Source organism: Nipponia nippon, unplaced genomic scaffold, assembly GCF_047370975.1.
Source record: "Nipponia nippon isolate SJK-2023a ecotype South Korea unplaced genomic scaffold, ASM4737097v1 scaffold_5, whole genome shotgun sequence".
NCBI classification, from domain to species: domain Eukaryota; kingdom Metazoa; phylum Chordata; class Aves; order Pelecaniformes; family Threskiornithidae; genus Nipponia; species Nipponia nippon.
In genome coordinates this window covers 15893788-15912686 of record NW_028262369.1, presented here as the reverse complement: position 1 = coordinate 15912686, position 18899 = coordinate 15893788, and the positions used below count along the sequence as shown (strand labels likewise).

The 18899-nt window shown below is 55.8% G+C and overlaps 2 protein-coding genes and 1 long non-coding RNA gene across 4 annotated transcripts; 1 reads left to right on the top strand and 2 right to left on the bottom strand.

Moving 5' to 3' along the window:
* Positions 1-5320: 5320 nt before the first annotated feature.
* LOC104015246 (chemerin-like receptor 1) lies at positions 5321-8373 on the bottom strand. Of its 2 annotated transcripts, none has more exons than XM_009467951.2 (2): positions 8235-8373; positions 5321-7658 (listed from the first exon to the last, which is right to left on the bottom strand). In XM_009467951.2, exon 2 carries the CDS (start codon positions 7638-7640, stop codon positions 6555-6557), a length of 1086 nt encoding a protein of 361 aa, XP_009466226.1. In that variant the 5' UTR covers positions 7641-7658; positions 8235-8373; the 3' UTR covers positions 5321-6554. The 2 variants fall into 2 exon arrangements, with proteins under 2 accessions (XP_009466226.1, XP_087588409.1); XM_087732283.1 differs by lacking the exon at positions 8235-8373 and adding an exon at positions 8059-8228.
* Positions 8374-10686: 2313 nt separating this feature from the next.
* On the top strand, positions 10687-15614 carry SHMT1 (serine hydroxymethyltransferase 1). Its single transcript, XM_009467827.2, has 11 exons — positions 10687-10804; positions 11355-11500; positions 11803-11918; positions 12008-12168; positions 12329-12410; positions 12647-12859; positions 13136-13252; positions 13613-13735; positions 14034-14150; positions 14332-14442; positions 14955-15614. Exons 1-11 carry the CDS (start codon positions 10703-10705, stop codon positions 15122-15124), a joined length of 1458 nt encoding a protein of 485 aa, XP_009466102.2. The 5' UTR covers positions 10687-10702; the 3' UTR covers positions 15125-15614.
* On the bottom strand, positions 13995-14956 carry LOC148052048 (uncharacterized). Its single transcript, XR_015698838.1, has 3 exons — positions 14707-14956; positions 14298-14560; positions 13995-14127 (listed from the first exon to the last, which is right to left on the bottom strand). It is a non-coding gene; the product is annotated as an uncharacterized LOC148052048 (long non-coding RNA).
* Positions 15615-18899: the final 3285 nt, after the last annotated feature.

Sequence of the window (18899 nt, the reverse complement as noted above, 5' to 3'; positions counted from 1 at the left end):
TGAGCTCTGTCCATCACTGCTCAGCCAGGTTGGCTTGGGTTGTTTCTTGGGGTTTTGTTTGTTTGGGGTTTTTTTTGTCTGTTTTTTTGGGGGTTTTTTTGTTGTTGTTGGGGGGTTGGGGGGGTGGGGTGGGGTTTTTTTTTGGGTTTTTTGGGGGGGTTTTTTTGTTTGTTTTTTTTTCAAAAAAGGTGGATGTTAAAACTCACCTACCAAACCACCTGACAGCGAGAAGTATCAGACATGGTACACCAAAGAAACGTTTTGATTTGATCCTAACGGAGCCCTGTGAATAGGTTTGGTCTCTCCCAACGGTTGGTCCTACAAGGCATCCCGAAAGCATCCTCTACCCTACACAGCCCCTCTGAGCCTGCTGGGAGGTTCTGCAGCACACAGGCACCTCCACACTGAGCACGGCCTCAAGGCCACCACCTCCCTCCTCCCCAGCCTTCAGCTTTAATGCCTTGGGAGAGACTGTGTCTGATTTCCAGAAGATGCTGGCTTGGATATTACCCAGCTAGGGAGGCAGAACTCAAAGTGGCTATAAATGTATTTCTGAATCAAGGAAGGGAGGAGTAATTTTATCATTTCTTGTGAGTGATCTGGAAAATAGCATTCCCCACATCTGGGAACCAAAGTGCCTTAAAAAAGGCGCTGGAGCAGAGAACATGTCATATCTATGTGAAGGGCTATGTAAGTAGATAGCACTCTCTCATTGTTTTATCAGATATTACTGCCTGGCCAGGCCGTCTGCAGGAAATAGGCACTGACTCATTTTCTTACAGTCCTGTTCCTCTGGAGGCACGAAGCTTTGACTGAAAGAGTCACCCAGTTCAGTTTGTTTTCCTGTTTCTAACTGCGCTCTCAGCTCTGGGTCAGTCTGCAATGACTAACTGATCTGCCGCATCAGCTTCAGCACGGGGTTATCTCCAACCAGCCTTCAAACAGAGAGAGGAGAGGCTTGTTGGAATACCCAGCGTTTAACAGGTCACTGCACAGACAAACATCTTAAGCTGGATGAGAGGGCGAGGGTTTGAACAAACACTGCCCTGAAACAAGAACCGGCAGTAGCGCCTTCTGCTTTGTTCGCGGGTTCTCTTTGCTGTGCTTGTGCGCAGTTCTGTCCTGCAAAGTCTGCGTAACGTCCAGTTAACAGCCGTAACCTTCTGTTTACAGATGTGGTTTGCCCTTTGATTCGCCTTTAGACAAAAGTGGTTGAACTGGACAGTGAAGTCATGGCATTTCAGGGAATTTAAACAGCTACGCAGTTAGTGCCAAACACTAGTTAGTGCCCCGTTCCTCTCTGTCCTACCTACTGGGTCCTAGCCTGACTTGCCACTTACTGCACTACAAACAGAGAGCGCATGCATGCATCGTGCCCTGTGCAGGCATTTAGTGAACATACAGGAAGGGCTTGAGTTAGTCACTGGTCACTGTAGGGCAGGCTTACAAGTTACAGGAGAAAAGATCCTGTGCTTTGCATACACAGCCACACAGAGATAGGCTGGGGGGTTTAAAGAAAGATTTGGTACCAACTCTGCCCCGTACGGCTAAGCAGAAGCTGGGAGAGGTGCAGGGAAGGACCAAAGTGCAACCAGCAAAGGGCACCCTGTTCCCTTCCTGGTTTGGTGCCGATCAGGACTGACCCTGGATCAGCAATAGCAGGTTAACTCCTGTGCTGGGTGGGACCCTCACCAAGAAAGGCTGAGGAGACCTGGGTGAGACTTGGCCTGCACCGCTTACTAATGCTGTTACCAATACCTCCCCTTCAGAGAGAAACTTTTTACCTATGCTGGCCCTCTAACTTGCCATATCGTTTCCCACCTGATTTCAGCAAGCTCTGGAAGAGGTTCTGCTGTCAGACCTCCATGCACTGTCTTTTACTTGACCTCATCTAACAAGTCCATTCCCCAAGCTCAAGAGTGGGACACTTAAAAATTTTACTCACCAGGGAAGTTTCACCAGAGGCAAAGCACAGGGACTGCTAGGTTTCACAGAGGCTTTTATTGTCTCATTAAGCTCTCCTTAACGAGAACTTCCTCACCTGCTGCACTCTCCCTCCCATTCATTTGCACCCACTACCATGCTGCTGGTACTTTTCAAGGCTGTCTTAGCTCCCACTCTTTCCTCCCTTTTTCCTCTTAACTGTTCTGAGCCCAGTTTCTGTTCCAAGGTCCCAAGGAGAAAATACCTTCTCCTCTTGAGCTACCGCTTGCCACATCCTCCTTGGCTGGTTTTCTCCCTGGTATCTCTGCAGCTTCGCACAGCTCCAGAGTTACTGGCTGTACTCTCTCCTCCAAAGCAAGGCAGCGACGGCTCTTATTGAGATCCCTGACTTACGTGCTTGCTAAAACAGTGTAGAACTGCTGGGCAGAGCAATAATCCATGGCTGTCGAGGACCTACTGCGTGCTGCAATTCACCCCAGGCTTTAACTGCTTGAGATTCTTGATACATCTTAATCTAAGATCCTGTCTTTGTTACTGAAGCAGCTGTGTCACAAGACCCAGTTACACCATGATTGTCCCTCAACATGCTTAAAACACCACAGTTATTTTCTCTTGCACTAAAGATATAAGAACATCTTACCATCCTGCTAGACCCTAGTCTGACCAAAACTCTAACGCTGATCCAGTGCCACTTAGGGCTGTGACTGAATCAGGTCAGGATACATCCAGGCTGTAACTGGGTTCTGCCAGTTCTCTTTTCAGCATAGAGAGGTCTGTAATCCCTCACCCGAACCGGCCCCATGACATCTTCCTCCCATCTACACCGGCTAGTCAAGTATCACCATCCCTTGCTACCTCCCTTGGAGGGCCGCTCTGGGCCACAGCTCCGGCCGGCACAGTTTCTGCACTCAGAAGGCACAGCCTGTGACAAAACCTCTAACCAGAAATCACCTGCCAAGTCTTTCTGAGCTCTTCACCAAGATGTTCTGGTGATTGCATATTTACCTTGCCCAACACCAAAGTATTAATGACCTCATCAGACTGCTCACCCTGGTCTGCTAATTCATACCAAATACTCTCAAAACTTGCTTATTCTCTCAGCTAAGGCTCCCCCGTGCACAGCCTGAACAGCCCCGCATGCCCCAATGGCTCTGCACATCCCAGCCCGCTGTTTGTACGAGCGGGGCTGTTGGATCGGCCCCTCCGTGGGACCAATGAGGGCCTCACGCCAGCGGGGCAGCGGGTTCAGCACCTTTCTCAATGACCGCAAATAGCGGGGGGTTCAGGCTGTTCCACCCATCCGATCGCATCTGAAAGAGCCTTGAGAGCAAAGCTGCGTCAGAGGGGGGCACAGCTGCCAAAAGAGTCGTTCAACCTCTTTGGGTTGTTTGCATGCCTTTGGAAAAAAATTTCCCTTTTTTTTTCATTCAAGCTTTTCTAGATAAGCGCATGACAAACACAAGTATCAGAGAGAATGAACAGCCTGCCTCCTAGTTGGGAATGAGGGGCTATCACAATTATCACTGTGATAATGAGATAGTCTGAACATGAGGGAACTCGATACAATGGGAGATTTATCTTGGAACCAGTCCCTTGGCAGCCTGACCCCGTATTGATGTCAGCTCGGCTTCTCATTGCACAAAGGCTAGGGATCAGACCTGGGCTGACGGACCCATCTCTATCTCAAGCGCACCCTGTAGCACAGCAATGGCCATTACCATTGATAAAACATTCGCTTCTCCCTTTTTTCTCCCAACAGTATTTTGGCAAGTGTTCTCAGGAACGGCTGCCTGAAAGCTTTCCCAGCCCCTTCCCCATCATGCAGGGAGACGTTCAGCTTTGTAAAGACACGGTGTTTTGCTTAGGCGTAATAACATTGCCGCTTAGAGTGGAAGCAACTTCTGGGAGGGATATTGCAAGAAAGAGAGCGAGCAGCTTGGTCTTGGGTCTGGAGTCAAACGGGCTTAGCCGGTGAAACAGAGCTGCTGTGGTGAAACAGAGCTGGGCTTGGCTGGGACGCCGGGGGGAGATGCTGCTCTGTAGGTTAGTTACCTACCGGTATTCCGGTGGTGATTCCTTAGATCACCCAGACACTCTGCTTCATTTAAATCGCGTCGTCCCATGGGAATCCTGTACCCACCTTGGGTGTCCAAATGACCCAGAAAATGTCTTTCTTTCCTACCACAAACCAGGTCAATACTTCAAGTCCTGACCTTCAAGGCTGCTGGGGTGAGGAGAGAGGCACGACAGGAGTCCGAGGCCTTGGCCTAAGGCTCTCAGAGCCTCCTGTCACAAGGAATTACATGGGCTCTGCAAACAGATAAGGAAAACCAGAAAGAGCAAACGCTGGTCTGCACAACCTTGACACTGCAATCGATGCTGTAGTTTACCACCAGGAGCAAGTAAATAGCCCCGGAGTTGCATGCTGCATAGCAAACATTGCTGTTTTATCTGGATGACAGGCAGCAATTTGTGGCAAAGGGTAAATCTCTCTGTTCACTCATGCTTGACATATGGATGGCCTTGTTACATTCCCTGTTCTCAGCGGGCTTATGCATGAATTTAAGGTTAAGTACATGCATGCCTGTAGGATCACGACCTTCATTTAATATTGCATGGCCCAGCAGACCTATATTTAATCCCTAACATGTTCGAGTGACAGCTCTCGCTCGGTAATGTCATCCATGCAGAATAGTGAGGTACATGGAAATTCGTACGTTCCAGCTGCGAGTCAGATCTTCTAGCCGTCGGAGCAATGAGGCTCCAAGGCAGGTTTCTGGCAGGATGAATGGGACAGATGGTAGCTCGGGCCATTCTACAGGCAGATTGGACAGGCCAGGAGAGGGAGGTGCGATACAGTTACCTGCTCATTCAGCTGCCTAGGATGGGCTGCAAATGGCAGCACCTCAACACTGCCGTAACCTTTTATGTGACCAACATTGTCTACTTATGAAAATTAAGGCAGTTCAGAGGCTGATCAAGCCTGGGAAGAAAACTCCCACCATCTTCATCCTGAGCAGTTTGAAACTGCGAAACGCGAGCAGACCTGGGTCTCAGCCACACTTGCTCTTCTTTCTTCTCCAAACCACTGGTTTTCAAATGTACCAAAAGGTCTGAAACCCACCAATAAGCCAGAACTGCAGTCTGGCAATCGGATCCACATGGACAGGCAAGTCCTCACACCCAGGTCAAGTCCTGCTACTGCAGTCATGAGAGTTGCTGCTAATGCCAGTGGTTCGTTTCCAAATTCTGGGTATTTAATCTTTTTATCTAGTTGTTCTATTACCAAAGATGAGCATGCTCAGTCAGGTTCACTCACCAAGTGTTTTATCACACAGGCAACACAACAGGCTGGGTACATTTTACATAAGTTTAATGGGGTTTAATATTCATTGACCAACAGTAGAAAATGTCAGATCTCCACTATTTAAGGGCCAGAAACATGCCAATCACACACACAGTCAAGCGTTGCTCAGAAACAGTGCTGTACATCAAACCTGAGTAACTGGAGCACAACCAATAATTTGTCCTGCCACACATCTGGGGAGAGAAAAGATGAGTGTCTTACTGGCTAGTCCAGACCCTACAAAAATACATACAGCCACTTTTTAACCCTATTTCTTTGAAAGACGCATTTGCAAGAGTGCCTCCAGATGGATCCCACTGCACGTTCAAGCTGCTTTTTTTAAAATTATTTTCTCCTTAAGCTTTAGCAGCCCATGTGTCAGACTGGAATGATGCATGGGAAAGGGTCTTTGTATTTTCTTTACTGATTTAATCACAAGGGACTTATGGAATAGCTCTCCCCTCCCTCCTCTTCTCTTCTGGACAGCCAAAATGCCGGCACAGCCATACACCGCCGGTGCAGTTGCACCCAATTTTGCCCCCTGGTGGAACCCCGGCAAAGATGAGCTGCCAGGGAAGTCTGGCAAAGGGCAGGGAACAAACTCTCCCCTCGGCTCGCCATGTGCAAACGCGCTGCAGGCAGGCGAACCCAACAGAGATGCAAACAGGACTTGGCCCCGACTGCCTCCCCTGGGCGAGTACAGGGTGACCCTGGGCTGGGCTGGGCGGCAGCGTGGAGGGCACCCGAGACCGGCCTCCTTGGCAGCCCCAGAGAAGAAAGTAAAGGGAGCTCTGCCAGCGCAGTCACAAACCCGGCTAATTTTATAAAGGGTCTCCTGTTAAAAAGTGGAAGCTGTAACAGATCAGCAGTGCTAAGGCAACCAAGACTGACGACTGGCAGCTGCCACCCAGGCTGTGGTTGCCCTCGCAGCACGTGCAGCCAGGGAGACATTTTGCCAGGTACGATGGACCATAGGGCATGGAAAAGGTACAGGGAAACAAGGCAGCCGAGGAAGTGGCGCAAGGAGCAAAATGTACTTTGACTTTCCCACCCTGCTGCAGCTCCAGAGAGTTGTTTAATTTCCACAGTATATTAAGTCGCAGTAGGTTTGAGCTACCTCCAAAACATCAAATCACACTTTGTTAGCAAGCACAGCCCTTTGCAGCCCCCAGTCCTGCGATTATAGCTCTGAAATGAGGAGAAATTGCAGAGAAGAGAACTGCCCCCTCCAACGGTGCCAGCAATGCGGCACGCCAGCGCCCGCTCAGACCCTCGGGACCTCCGCTTCCGAAGCAGACCTGGACTTTCGCCTGCTGGTCAGGCTGCCCAGGACCGACTCCTCACTGAAGGCCCCTTCAAAGGCTGACAGGATGGACTGGCGAAACTTCTCCTTGAAATCCGGCCCCACAAATACGTACAGGATGGGGTTGATGCAGCTGTTGAAGAAAGCAAGGCTGGAAACCAAGGGGATCCCTATGTAAAGGGCCATTTTCATCTCATGACTGGAAGAGTTTTTGGATATTTCCAGCAAGGAGAAGACGTGATAGGGGAAATAACAGAGAAAAAACGAGACTGTGACAGCAATGATAATTCTGTATGGCTTTGCAGAGTTGGCTAACTGCCTTCTTTTCAGCTTGACAGCAACAATGCTGTAGCAGATGAGAATCACCGTGAAAGGGACGAGGAACCCGCATAAGAATCGTGTTATGATCATTGCTTTATGCCGCATCCTCCACAGCCTCCGCGTTGCCTCGGACGTGTAGTCATCGGACAGTGCAAAATTATTATAGCAGCTGGTGATGTTCCTGGAACTGACCACAGTGTCCCGAAAGACGAGGTACGGGGAGCTGAGGAGGAGAGCCAGGACCCACGTCCCCAGGGCGATCCTGGCTGCCAGCTCTGGGCTCCTGCGGTTGTGAGACCAGACGGGAAAGGCCACAGAAACGCAGCGGTCCATGCTGATGACCGTCAGGAGGAAGACGCTGGCGAACATGTTGAGGAACGCGATGGTGCTGTTCAGCTTGCACAGGAGCTTCCCAAACGGCCAGTGGAAGCCCAGAGCAGTGTAGGCAATGCTGAGGGGCAGGAAAAAGGTGAAGATGAAGTCAGCAATGGCCAAGTTGAGGAACCAGACGGAGTTGACCGTTTTCTTCATCTTGAAGCCTGCAATCCAGATGACGAGGCCGTTCCCTGTCACCCCCAGCAAACAGGCGATGCTGTACACCACCATGGAGAGGACATGCATGCTCTTCTGGAGGCCGGAGTAGTAGTCGTGGGCCGTGGCGTTCTCAGACTGCACGGTGGGGGAACTGGCAGAGAAGGGTGAAGGGGAAGAAGAGACGCTTTCCATCTCCAGCAAGCCAGAGTCCTGAAATCATAACAGCACACACTGCTATTATCTGCAGCTCCTATGGCTCAAGAGAGGTGAAAATCTTTGCTAGCAACTCTACACAAAATGTATATGCAAAGCCAGATTATATAACTTAATATATAACTAATAGAAAGTCCTTCTCTATAGCATCTGCATCTGCATGTCACAGAAACCACCGTGACCAGAGAAACCGACCCAGGTTTTGCTGTCTGCGTCGGCGCTGTCGGAACACCACCTCCATGAAGGGCCTACGACAGCAACCCGACGCGGGCCAGCAGCACAACCATGGAAACCCTAATCCCACAGCTGTGACGAGTCCTCCTCGGATGACCAACGACAAATTAAGAGAGCAAAAAACATCTAAACTGATAAAGTTAAAAGACTGTTCAACAAGTACCTTCCAGGGAGGCGCGTTCTAGGAGGCAGAATGGTACCCGAGGTGTGTTCCGGCATAACCGTCAGCCCTGTGCCCACAAACCGCCCTCCTGGTGAGCCCAGGAGTCGCCTCGCCCCTCCTGCTCGCCGCGGCACCCCACCCCGGCACCCCGCCTCGGCAGTGCCGGCAGGACTCACCGCCGCGCCGCGCTCCCTCGCCGCTCTGCCCGCAGCGGGTGGTCTCGCCTCCTGGCTGACTCCCCTCTGAGACGCCGCTCCTCTCCGGAGAGTGACTCACGCTGCCTCGTCCCATTTTCCCATGGCTTGGGATCACGAGGAATTTAGTAGGATCCCTTATTCCCTAATCTTGTTCCTCAATTTGTGGCGCATCGATTTAACCCCCGAAGCCCCAGTGGTCGCAGGCTCCCTCGGGCCGGTTGGCCAAGCCCAAGCGCTAACTTGGCTTTGAAGCCCGAAGAAAGCACGGCCCCTCTCCTGCCTGCGCGACTCGTCCCCCCCGAGGCAGCTCCCTTCCTCCTGGGCACCCGGACACCCCGCCAGGCCCCGGGGCTGCCCTGCCGCGGCGGGGGGGACACGGGGCAGGCTCTGCGCCCCACGGCGCCGGTGCTGCCAACCCCTGCCGCGGCCCGGCACTCCTGCTCGCCTTGAGACATGGCTTGGGCCAGCGGCTCGGCCAGGGGGGGCCTGGGGGCGGCTGGAAGCGCTCCCTGCCCGACGGGGGTGCGGGGTGGTGGGGGGCTCCCGTCCTCCGGCTGACGGGGGAGGCGAGCGGCCCCCCCCGGATGGCGGGGCGCTGGGAACACCCCAGGGCTGGGGGAGACCCCCCCCCCCGGGGGCGCACGGCAGGCGGGGTGACGGCAGCGGGGTGACGGCAGAGGAGGTGGTGACGGCAAAGGGGTGACGGCAGCGGAACCCCCGCCCTCCCCAGCCAAGGTCACCCGCGCCCCGGCCGCCACGTGCTGGCAGCGCCGCCAACCCCACCTCGGCGCGGACCAATAGGACGCGGGGAGGTGGAGGGACGCGGCGCTGATTGGCCCCTACCAGGGCGGAGCTAGGTTCTGATTGGTCGAGGCGCGGAGAGGCGTGTCTGAGCGGTCTATGCTAGGGACGCGGGCTCCCGCGCGGCGGCGGAGCGGGACCGGCCTTCAGCGCGGCGGGAGGGTAGGGGCCGTGCGGGGCCCGGGGCGGAGCAGGGCACCAGCGGGGCACCCCGCTGCGGGGTGGGAGCCGGGCAGCGCTGCTCCCCACCACCGGTGTCAGGGCAGGGGGAGGGCGTCAGCGGGAGCCTGTCAGGGATGCGGGAGGTGATGGAGCCGCGATATGGGGCGGGGGGTGTGTGTGCAGACCCAGGTGGGGATGGAGCCTCAGGGCTGGGGTTTGCCCCTGCAGCAGGTGAACTGTCAGGGCCGGACCGGTGTCCCACCGTGAGGGTGGAAATGGGGGGTTTCATCCTGGGTGGGGAACGGGGAGCTCTGTCACCCCCTGAGCCTTCTGCAGGTTTGCCAAAAGCGCTGGGTGCAGGTACTGCTGCGACCTGTGCCGGGGGTACACGCGGGACACAGCCGTCCTGCTCAAAGCCAGCGCACTGCACCCTGCCCATTCCCTTGTAGCCCTTTCCCCACCCAGCCCAGCTTTCTGACAGTGGGGGGTTCCTCTGCCAGCAAGGCCCCGGGCTCGGGGAGGAGGACGGCCAGGCAGGCAGCATGCAGCAGGCCCACACTGAATGGACTTCAGCAGCTTGGCACAAGCAAACTAAGTCCGATTGCTTAATAAGCTGCTCACGGCCCTGTGCTGGCCTTGCAGGGTTAATGGGTAAAAAGATGCATTGTTGTCAGCCAAGGCAGAAGCTGGGCTGTCATGCCTGCCGAGGAGCTTGTGCTCTGCATTATAACGCTAGCAGTGGTCGCACGGAGGGGGCCAGAGGGCTGCTGCCAGGCCTGGGCATCACGCGTGGTGTGGAGTCAGGCTGAGGCAGGGCTGCTGCCTCTCGGGGCTCAGCTCCACAAGCCATGCTTGCTTCAGTTAGGGTTTGGGGCAGGACTCTGACCTGCTGGGGGTTTGCCCTCATGGCTGTGCACAAGGGAAAGCAGCAGAGAGGTTTAAGTGTGCTGAGGAATGCAGCGAACATTAAAATTGAGGTCTGTGGGTATGAGTGCTTCACTGCCCTTGAAATTAAACAGCAGTTTTAATAAGATACCCTTACATCCATGAGGGCATTTGCTAGCATTTCCTAGAAGCCCTAAGACTCACGGATATACAGGAGCAAGAGGGAAAGGCATTGTTCGTGTTGCTGGTGCAGTTTGGTCCATGCATGGGTTCACCACGTCCCCAAGTGTCTGGGCAGGCGCTGCGGGCCTGGGTGGGGGGACCCCAGGTGGGGCGGTAATGGAAGAGTATCAGAAATGATCAAAGCACTATAATGAATGAACCGGTCCTAAATCAGTGGGGGAATCCTGAGAGCTGGTGTTTTCCTCACCCAGTGGGCCCCAGCCCGTGGCTGGTCCCTCTGTCTTTCGGGGAAGATGTGGGATAGGAGCAGGCAGGGTGCAGGGATGCAGCACGGAGGCACCCAGCCCCGCTGCCATCCCAGCCCATTCTACAAACTCCCCTGTCTGCTGGCAGGTGACCTTGGACCCAGCAGGAGGATGGCAAACTCAACACAGGCCGACAGGGGCCTCCCCAGCGCAGAGCTCTGGGCCTCCCATAACAGGATGGTGATGGAGCCACTCGACAGCAATGACCCAGAGGTGAGAGCCCCTTCCTGGCCCCTGCCCAGTAGCTGCTTTATTCATCCCCTAGACAGCTGTGGGGATGCTTGAGCCAGGGATGTGGCAGGGAAATGGTCCAAGGCTGAGCTGGTGAGACCCATCCATCCTCTGTGCCCCCTCTGCCTGCAGTGAGAGGTGGAGGGAGGGCATCCTCCAACCATGTGCAGATAACATGGTCATAACTTCGCATCTATTGCTCATGCGCCTCTGCTTGAAGCTCTAATGTCTACACCAGAGCAGCTGGCCCACCAGGCCATGTGGCAGTTGCCCTTCACTCTCTAGCCCAAATGACAGCTGAATTATCTGGCAGCTTCCTGGCAGGTAGAAACCCAAAATATGGCCTGTGACTGAACATATGAACTATTTGGGATCAGCTGTACCAAGAAGGGATCTCATCTCCCTTCTCCAGAACATTTCCAGGCCCCTCTCCATCACCCTGTCCCCTCCGAGGGTACATCCCCTACCACAGAGCACCCACATCTCCGCGCAGAGCCAACAAGGGTAAAGCTGTCTCTCTCCCCTCCCAAAGGTGCACAGCATCATCAAGAAGGAGAAGCAGCGGCAGAGGCTGGGGCTGGAGTTAATCGCGTCGGAGAACTTTGCGAGCCGAGCGGTCCTGGAGGCCCTGGGATCCTGCATGAACAATAAATACTCCGAGGGCTACCCAGGACAGAGGTACGGGGCTGAGGCAGAGTCCCACCCAACCCAAACCCTCACAGGGAGGGGAGAAGAACCACCCATGCTGCCAGACCTCACCTTTGGAGAGGAAGCAACGTCCTGGTGCTGGCAGCCAAGCTCCTCCAGGGCAGGATCTGACCCTCCCAGCTTCTGTCCTCGGCCACGCATGGGACAATCTCAGCAGGGTCACATCTGCTGCAGCTGCTGTCCCGGTGGCTGCCGCAGCCATGGCATCACCAGGTTCTCCACAGCTTGGTCACAGGGTTTGGTTTAACCCCTGCCCCGTCCTTTACCGGCAGGTACTACGGTGGGACGGAGTTTGTAGATGAGCTGGAAAGGCTGTGCCAGAAGCGAGCCCTCCAGGCATACCGGCTTGACCCCCAGAAGTGGGGCGTCAATGTCCAGCCCTACTCAGGTAATGGGGCACTTGGGAGAGCCAGGCCAGCTGCACTGGCCTCCGCACACCCTAGCACCCATAACCGGCCCGGTGTGCTCTCGCTGCAGGGTCACCCGCGAACTTTGCGGTGTACACGGCCCTGGTGGAGCCCCACGGCAGGATCATGGGACTGGACCTGCCCGATGGGGGCCACCTCACCCATGGGTTCATGACAGACAAGAAGAAGATCTCTGCCACCTCTGTCTTCTTCGAGTCCATGCCCTACAAGGTACAGAGATGCAGAGCCACGATGCGGTCGTCATAAGCGTTAGTGCCTCTTAACGTTAAAAGTACCAGCGTCAGGCTCCCGGCACCCCCTCCTGCAGGATGGTGCTGTGGCTGATCTTCATCCGTGCCAAGGTGGCTGAACCCTCCTCTTCCTCTCCCAGGTCAACCCCAAGACCGGTTACATCGACTATGACCGACTGGAGGAGAACGCCCGCCTCTTCCACCCCAAGCTGATCATAGCAGGTAAGGATCAAACCCTTACCAACCGCCCTGGTGACACCCCCTGGGTGGAGGTGGCTCCCTGAAGCCAGTAGCACCCTGGTAAGCCTATAGATGCTGCAGTGCCAGGAGGAAACCCTAACACATCCGTGCTGGCAGGTGCTTGCGTGCTTTCCAGCCCATCACAGCGCTGGACACAGGGCTGTGCCAGAGTCCTCGAGCATCTGCTCCTGTCCCCTCCACATCCCATCTCCCTGCAGGTGTCAGTTGCTACTCGCGCAACCTGGACTACGCCCGCATGCGGAAGATCGCCGATGCCAACGGTGCCTATCTCATGGCCGATATGGCCCACATCAGCGGGCTGGTGGCTGCCGGCGTGGTGCCCTCCCCCTTTGACCACTGCGACGTTGTCTCCACCACCACCCACAAGACCTTGCGGGGCTGCAGGGCCGGCATGATCTTCTACCGCAAAGGTGCCTGACCTGGCCAGGGAGCTGGGAGAAATGCTCTGCCCAGGCCAGAGGGGCTACAAAGTTAAAGTTCCTTCCTGCTCTAGCTGGGAAGGAGGGAGGGCAGGAAGGTCTGGGGCCTCCTGGGAGCACCTGGGGAGCTTACCAGGGCCAACCATGGCCCAGATTTGAAGAGGAGCAACCACCATCCCTGCTCTGGGAGGCCAGGGGGTGAAAGCAGCTCGTGGGAGAAGGGCAGCTGTGCTGCCTTGTGAGCGACCCTGCCCTCCCCTCCTGCAGGCACCCGCAGCGTGGACCCCAAGACGGGCAAGGAAACACTCTACAACCTGGAGAGCCTCATCAACCAGGCAGTCTTCCCCGGGCTGCAGGGAGGCCCGCACAACCACGCCATCGCAGGTACGCATCTGGGCTGTCTGCGAGCTCCGGGATGGCAAAGGGAGATGGCAAAGATGTCCTGGCAGGGGTTTGACCCCCAGCAGTAGCGAAGGGGGCTCCAGCTGCCCCGAGGGGCTCGCAGCCCGGAGATACTGGGGCAAGGAGCAGCTGGCTTGATCCAGCATTGCCCGAGGAGCAACATCAGGCTTGTCCCATCCTGCCTTTTGGCTCATGGCAACGCCGCCAGCCTGGTGAGGGGAAGGGACTGTCCATCAGTTTGCGCAGCTTCCAGGATGACTTCTGCTGGCGGTGCCACACATCCTCACCAGCTCTCCCACTGGGAGCCCCCAAAAATTCACCCTGGTCTGCCTTCCTCCCCAGGGATCGCCGTGGCGCTGCGGCAGGCCATGACGCCCGAGTTCAAGGCCTACCAGCAGCAGGTGGTCGCGAACTGCAAAGCGCTCTCGGCGGCGCTGATGGAGCTGGGCTACGACATCGTCACGGGTGAGGACAGGTCTCGGCGGCGGGACGGGGCTGACCTCTGTGCGTGGCCTGGGGTCCGAGCCAGGCCACGAGGGCAGCATGTGCGTGGACGCGACAGGCAGGGTGCTGCTGTCACAATTCCTCCAGACAGCTGCAAAACTCTTTCGAAGCAGCCCCCTCTTCCCAAGGGCAGGCACCTTTCTGCCCCCAAACCTAGGGGCAGGCCCCAGTGCAATCCCAAGCCTTTTTCGCTAAAGTCTCGTGCGGGAGCAGCACTTACCCCAATCCCACGTCCCCCACCGAACCCCTCTCTTTGCAGGAGGCTCCGACAACCACCTGATTCTGCTGGACCTGCGCAGCAGAGGCACGGATGGCGGCCGGGCCGAGCGGGTGCTGGAGATCTGCTCCATCGCCTGCAACAAGAACACATGCCCCGGTGAGGGATCCCACAAGCTCTGCCGCGTCCTGCCCCACATGCTGGGGATCTCCCGTGGCCCATGCAGAGCTTCCTGCAGGGCTCCCAGCTCCCAGTCCACTCTGGACACTGGGAACCACAAGTTGCCATGCATAGCAGTTTTGGTACCTGGTTTGGTCACACGTGACTTGTTCTGGCGCAGGTGATATCAGCGCCCTGCGCCCCAGCGGCCTGCGGTTTGGGACGCCGGCTCTCACATCCCGTGGCTTTCAGCAGGATGACTTCCGCACAGTGGCTCAGTACATCCACAGAGGTGAGGCCGGGGCCATCACAGGCAGGGGTGCATGGGGCCGTCTCAGCTCCAGCAGCAGCCCGGGGCCAGGGCAGCTCCTCTGGGCAAGGAGGCACAAGCTGGGCGGCTTCCCCAGCAGCTGGCGAGGGAGCGCACACGCAAGTGAGGAGTAACTGTCCCACCTGCACATCTGGATGTGGGAGAGGGCATCTGGCCACAGCTGGGACCAGCCAAACCCTCCCCACTGCACAGGCAGCAGGCTGAAAGCCTGGATTAAAACTGTACCTTTCACAGTCTTGTTCCAGTTGTCCTCAGGGGTCCCACACTGGTTTCCCAGGGCAGCAAGTCCCTCGCAGCCCTGCTCCTTCCCTCCCGCACGTCTCAGGGAGCAGCCCCGGCGCTGCTGCGGGGTGTGCAGGGCCAAGCCCACAGCCCAGCCTCGCAGGCTCCCTGCAGCAGGGCTGGGAGAGGTGCGGGATGCGGCGAGGTGTTGCAGCCACGAGGGCTGACCAACATGTCTCCCATCCCGGCAGGGATCGAGTTGACGCTGCGCGTGCAGAAGGACATGAGCCCCAAGGCGACACTGAAGGAATTCAAGGAGAAACTGGAAGAGGAGAAATACCGGGGGGAACTGAAGGCACTGAAGGAAGAGGTGGAGGCCTTCGCAGCGACCTTCCCGCTCCCGGGGCTGCCTGTCCTGTAAGGGGAGGCACCCGTGCCCGCTCCCGGAGCCATGCCAGTACCTGGGACCATGGCACACCCGCACCCCCAGCCCGAGACCAACGCCCCGGTGCCTTCTCCCAGCACCTCCCTCCTGGCACTGGCTGCGGTGCAGCAGCAGCTCCTTGTTTGGCTCTCACCCACCTCTCCCTTCCCGTTTGGGGCACGAGACCCCCCTGAGCATGCCCCCACCACAGGGGAAGCAGCCCTTTCACCACTCAGTGTCACAACTGGGATGGAGCACCAGGTAACCCTCAGCCTCACAGCCCGGCCTGGGTTTGGCCCAGCTCTCGCTGGCCGTGGGAGCGGCAGACGACCGTGGCCAGGAAGGACGCGGGAGTCCACCGCTGCGGGAGCCACCCACCTGCAGCCAGGCGCTGCACTCAGCTGCGCGAGAGACTTCACAGCCGCTAAAACTCTCCCTGGCTTCTGCCTCGAGGATTCCCCTTCGTGCAGGCAAGCCCGCTCTCCTTTTGTGCCTTCCAGCCTCTGCAGGCTTTGACAAGGCCAAGCCTTGTCCCAAACCCACTGAGAACAGCCCTCCCGGGATCGCCATCCCGTCCTAGCCAGCGTCTCTGGTATCTTCGCACACCTCTGAGCACAAAGCTTAGGTAGAACCATTTTTTAATAAGCAGGGTAAAATTAAGAATTTAACCACAATGTATGACAAGAATTATAAGCTTTAAAAAATACAACCAATTTTTTTTTTTGTATTTCAAAAATATTTGAACCCAAATAAATAATTTTTTTTTTTAAAAGTACATTTCTCAGACTAGTCATTTGGTGTTAACATCTGTTAAACTCTTGTGCAGTAACACTTACAGCACGACACTAAGACATGCTTCTTGGATTTCTCCCGGTCACACTCGCTCTAACTACCGACGCAAGCATTCGGCACGCACAGGCACACACACGTAACTCAACATGCAGTAATAGGATACAGTGCTTTAAAATAAGATAAGAATTCATCACAGCCTCCTCGCAGCCCTCAGAGGCAGCTCTTAGCCCAGCCCCATCCCCGTGCCGGCAGCGAGGCGGCCGGCGGGACCGGGTACCCTGTGTTTCTGCCTTCCAGTTAAAACGCGTCTCGGGGACCAGCGTGCAGTGGGTTTGCGAACCCTGCGATACTGGGGTACAGTCTGTTGCTCTGACATTGTGCTACCAGGGCACGGCGCGGAGCAGGCGCTCTCCCTCAGCCGGGGCAGCTCGCTGCGTTTCCCATTGCGCCTTATTACAGGAGCCTTTTCAAAGCCCTGCTACAAGCCCCAGGTCCTGCCCAGCTCTCCGAGACGCTGAATCCACAGCGTGGGCTGTCACCCACCACCAGACCGGGGGCTCAGGGCCCCCCACGCTCAATGAAACCCAAAGAACTGGCCTGGGGGCATGGAGCCAGCAGCTTTCACCCCTCAAGCGCCTCTCCCACCCCTTACAAAATGGTGAATATTGCTAGAGTATAGGCAGTACTTCCCTAGTCAAGGCAAGACAGCTTTGGAGCTGCTTAGAAGTGATTGCTACAGGATGAAAGTAAATCCGAGCACTATTCTCTGAGAACTGAAACCTGTGTAGGGTTAATATCCTATGGCTGACGCTCCTCGGAGTGGGATCGGAAAGCGGCAGCCTAGTGTAGCATAGAGCAGGAGCTGGAAGTCCATCTCCCAACGAAGGAAAGCGGAGGAGTAAGAAAAGGGAGCCCTGCCCTCCTGGCCAGTCAGCAGACGGCCAGGGGAAACCTTTGCTCTGATGAATTCTCCGTCAGGCTTAAAGCTTCCTCTCCCTGACAGCCAGCAAAGAGAGAGGAGGGAGCCAGAGCCGGTGGCGCGGGAGGCAGGGGCATGCTGGCAGCACTCACGGAAGCAGGCGAGGGCCATGCACAGCACTGCTGGCTCTGGCAGCTGGAGGGTCGGTGCGGGAGGGCTGGCGAGTATTGCACTGCGGCCACGAGGAACCTGCCCTGCTTGCGGTGGAAGGATGGCTGGAGGGCAGCGCGCGGCGCTCGGACGGTGCGGTGCAAGCCGACGAACACACATGCCAAGATTCATTGCGGGAGCTGTTAGTGCGAAGATCGTAACTTGTTATAAGTCTGCTAATATCAGAAACTAATGAGGTAACACAGTGAAGATGAGAAAAAAGTCTTAAAGTGCCAATATAGGAATCTTTACTATACAGGAGCAGAAGGTCAGACAGAGAAATTACTGAGCAAAGAGGAATTCAGCTCCCGAACCACCAGCTGCACTCAGACTCCCCTGATTTCTGCCGCCGTTATGGGCACCACAAGCAGCGAGGGCAGGCTGGGCTCCGGCTGCACTGAGGTGCCACAGCCTGATGTAACCCCCCCTTTCCTGGGGTCCAAGCTCAGAGGTTACCCTGCCCTGAGCCAGCGTTAGGAGGACAAGCACTCCAAGGCGTGTTTCCCCACAGCTCCCGCTTGACAGCCGAGTTGCAGGTAGTTGCAGGTAGCGCAGAGCTCCCGTTTCAAAACCGCGACATCCCAGCAAAGCCCCCAGGGCATCCTCCCAAATCAGAGCTGCTTTGTGGCAGAGAGATGAAGCAGGTCAGACAGGTGGTAGTGCAAGTATTGCTCAACACAGCCTTGAATATCAGATGCTACTGGTTTGATAGAGGGAGCAAGAAGTGAATTATTTATCAATTTATGAGTGCAGCTGAACACCACAGGTAGAGACCACTGTGACTAAGAGATCAGCCAACACTAATCATCGATCCTGCTCCGCCGCTCTGCGCTGTCAGCCTGGAGGAAGACGTGAGTGAGTCAGCAGGAAAAAAGTTCATCCCTCCCTCCTCAAACCCCAATAGCATCAGGTCATTTTCCAGCAGGAAACAAGCTCCCGTGCTGAGCACTTCTCCAGAGCTGCGGGTCAGGCAGGACGCAGGGAGCTTTCGTCTGCCCAGCGTCACCTGCATTACTCGTTTACTGAGATGCCTCTTGCCCCGGGGAATCTCGCCTCAGCTTTAGTGTGGAAGCCATTTTGGTGCAGATGAATTGACAAGGGGACACCTCAAGTCACTTCTGAAAGCAGGCATTTTCGATGGACACGGAAGTCTTTCACCAGCAGACACAGCTCACACACAACAGGACGGCACAGTTAGGAAATGAAAAGGCCTTTAAAAACGCTTTAAAGGCGTGCAGCCCTGCGCACAGGCACACCGCTCACCTTCAGTGAAGGTGATGCCACACTGCTTCCCAGCTGTGACCTAAAAACACCACCACAAGCAACCCCTGACCTTGGAAATCCCTCTGGAGCACCACAAGCTCAACTTGCCTGGCTGAGCAGGCCTCACTGTAAGTCACCAGAAACAACACTAACATTTAAAGTAGTCTTTCTGCCCTGTTGGTCTATACCTCCCGCACTGCCCCAGACAGACCTTTCCAGGCGAGAGAAAGAGGCAGCAGCAGAAGTGAAGTGCAGATGCTGGCGCCAGATGGCAGCCTCCCCAGGAAGCTCCTCGCCTTCGGGACACAGGTTTCGGAGCAGCGTGGTTGTCACAGCAAGTTTCAGTGGGGTCTAAGCCACGCTGACAAACCCCAGTCCCTACACAGAAACTTCCCCAGGCATAGAAGGAACATCACATTCATTCCAGCACTGCCTCACACCATCACAATAAACAGAGGTTTAAAAAAAACCCAACCCAAACAACGCATCAGCTCGTCTTGTATGATCTCAGCTGTTCTCACCAATAAATAAAACCACGGCTATCTTTCCTAGCAAGGCTTTTCTTGCTTAGAAGTACCACAGGGGCCG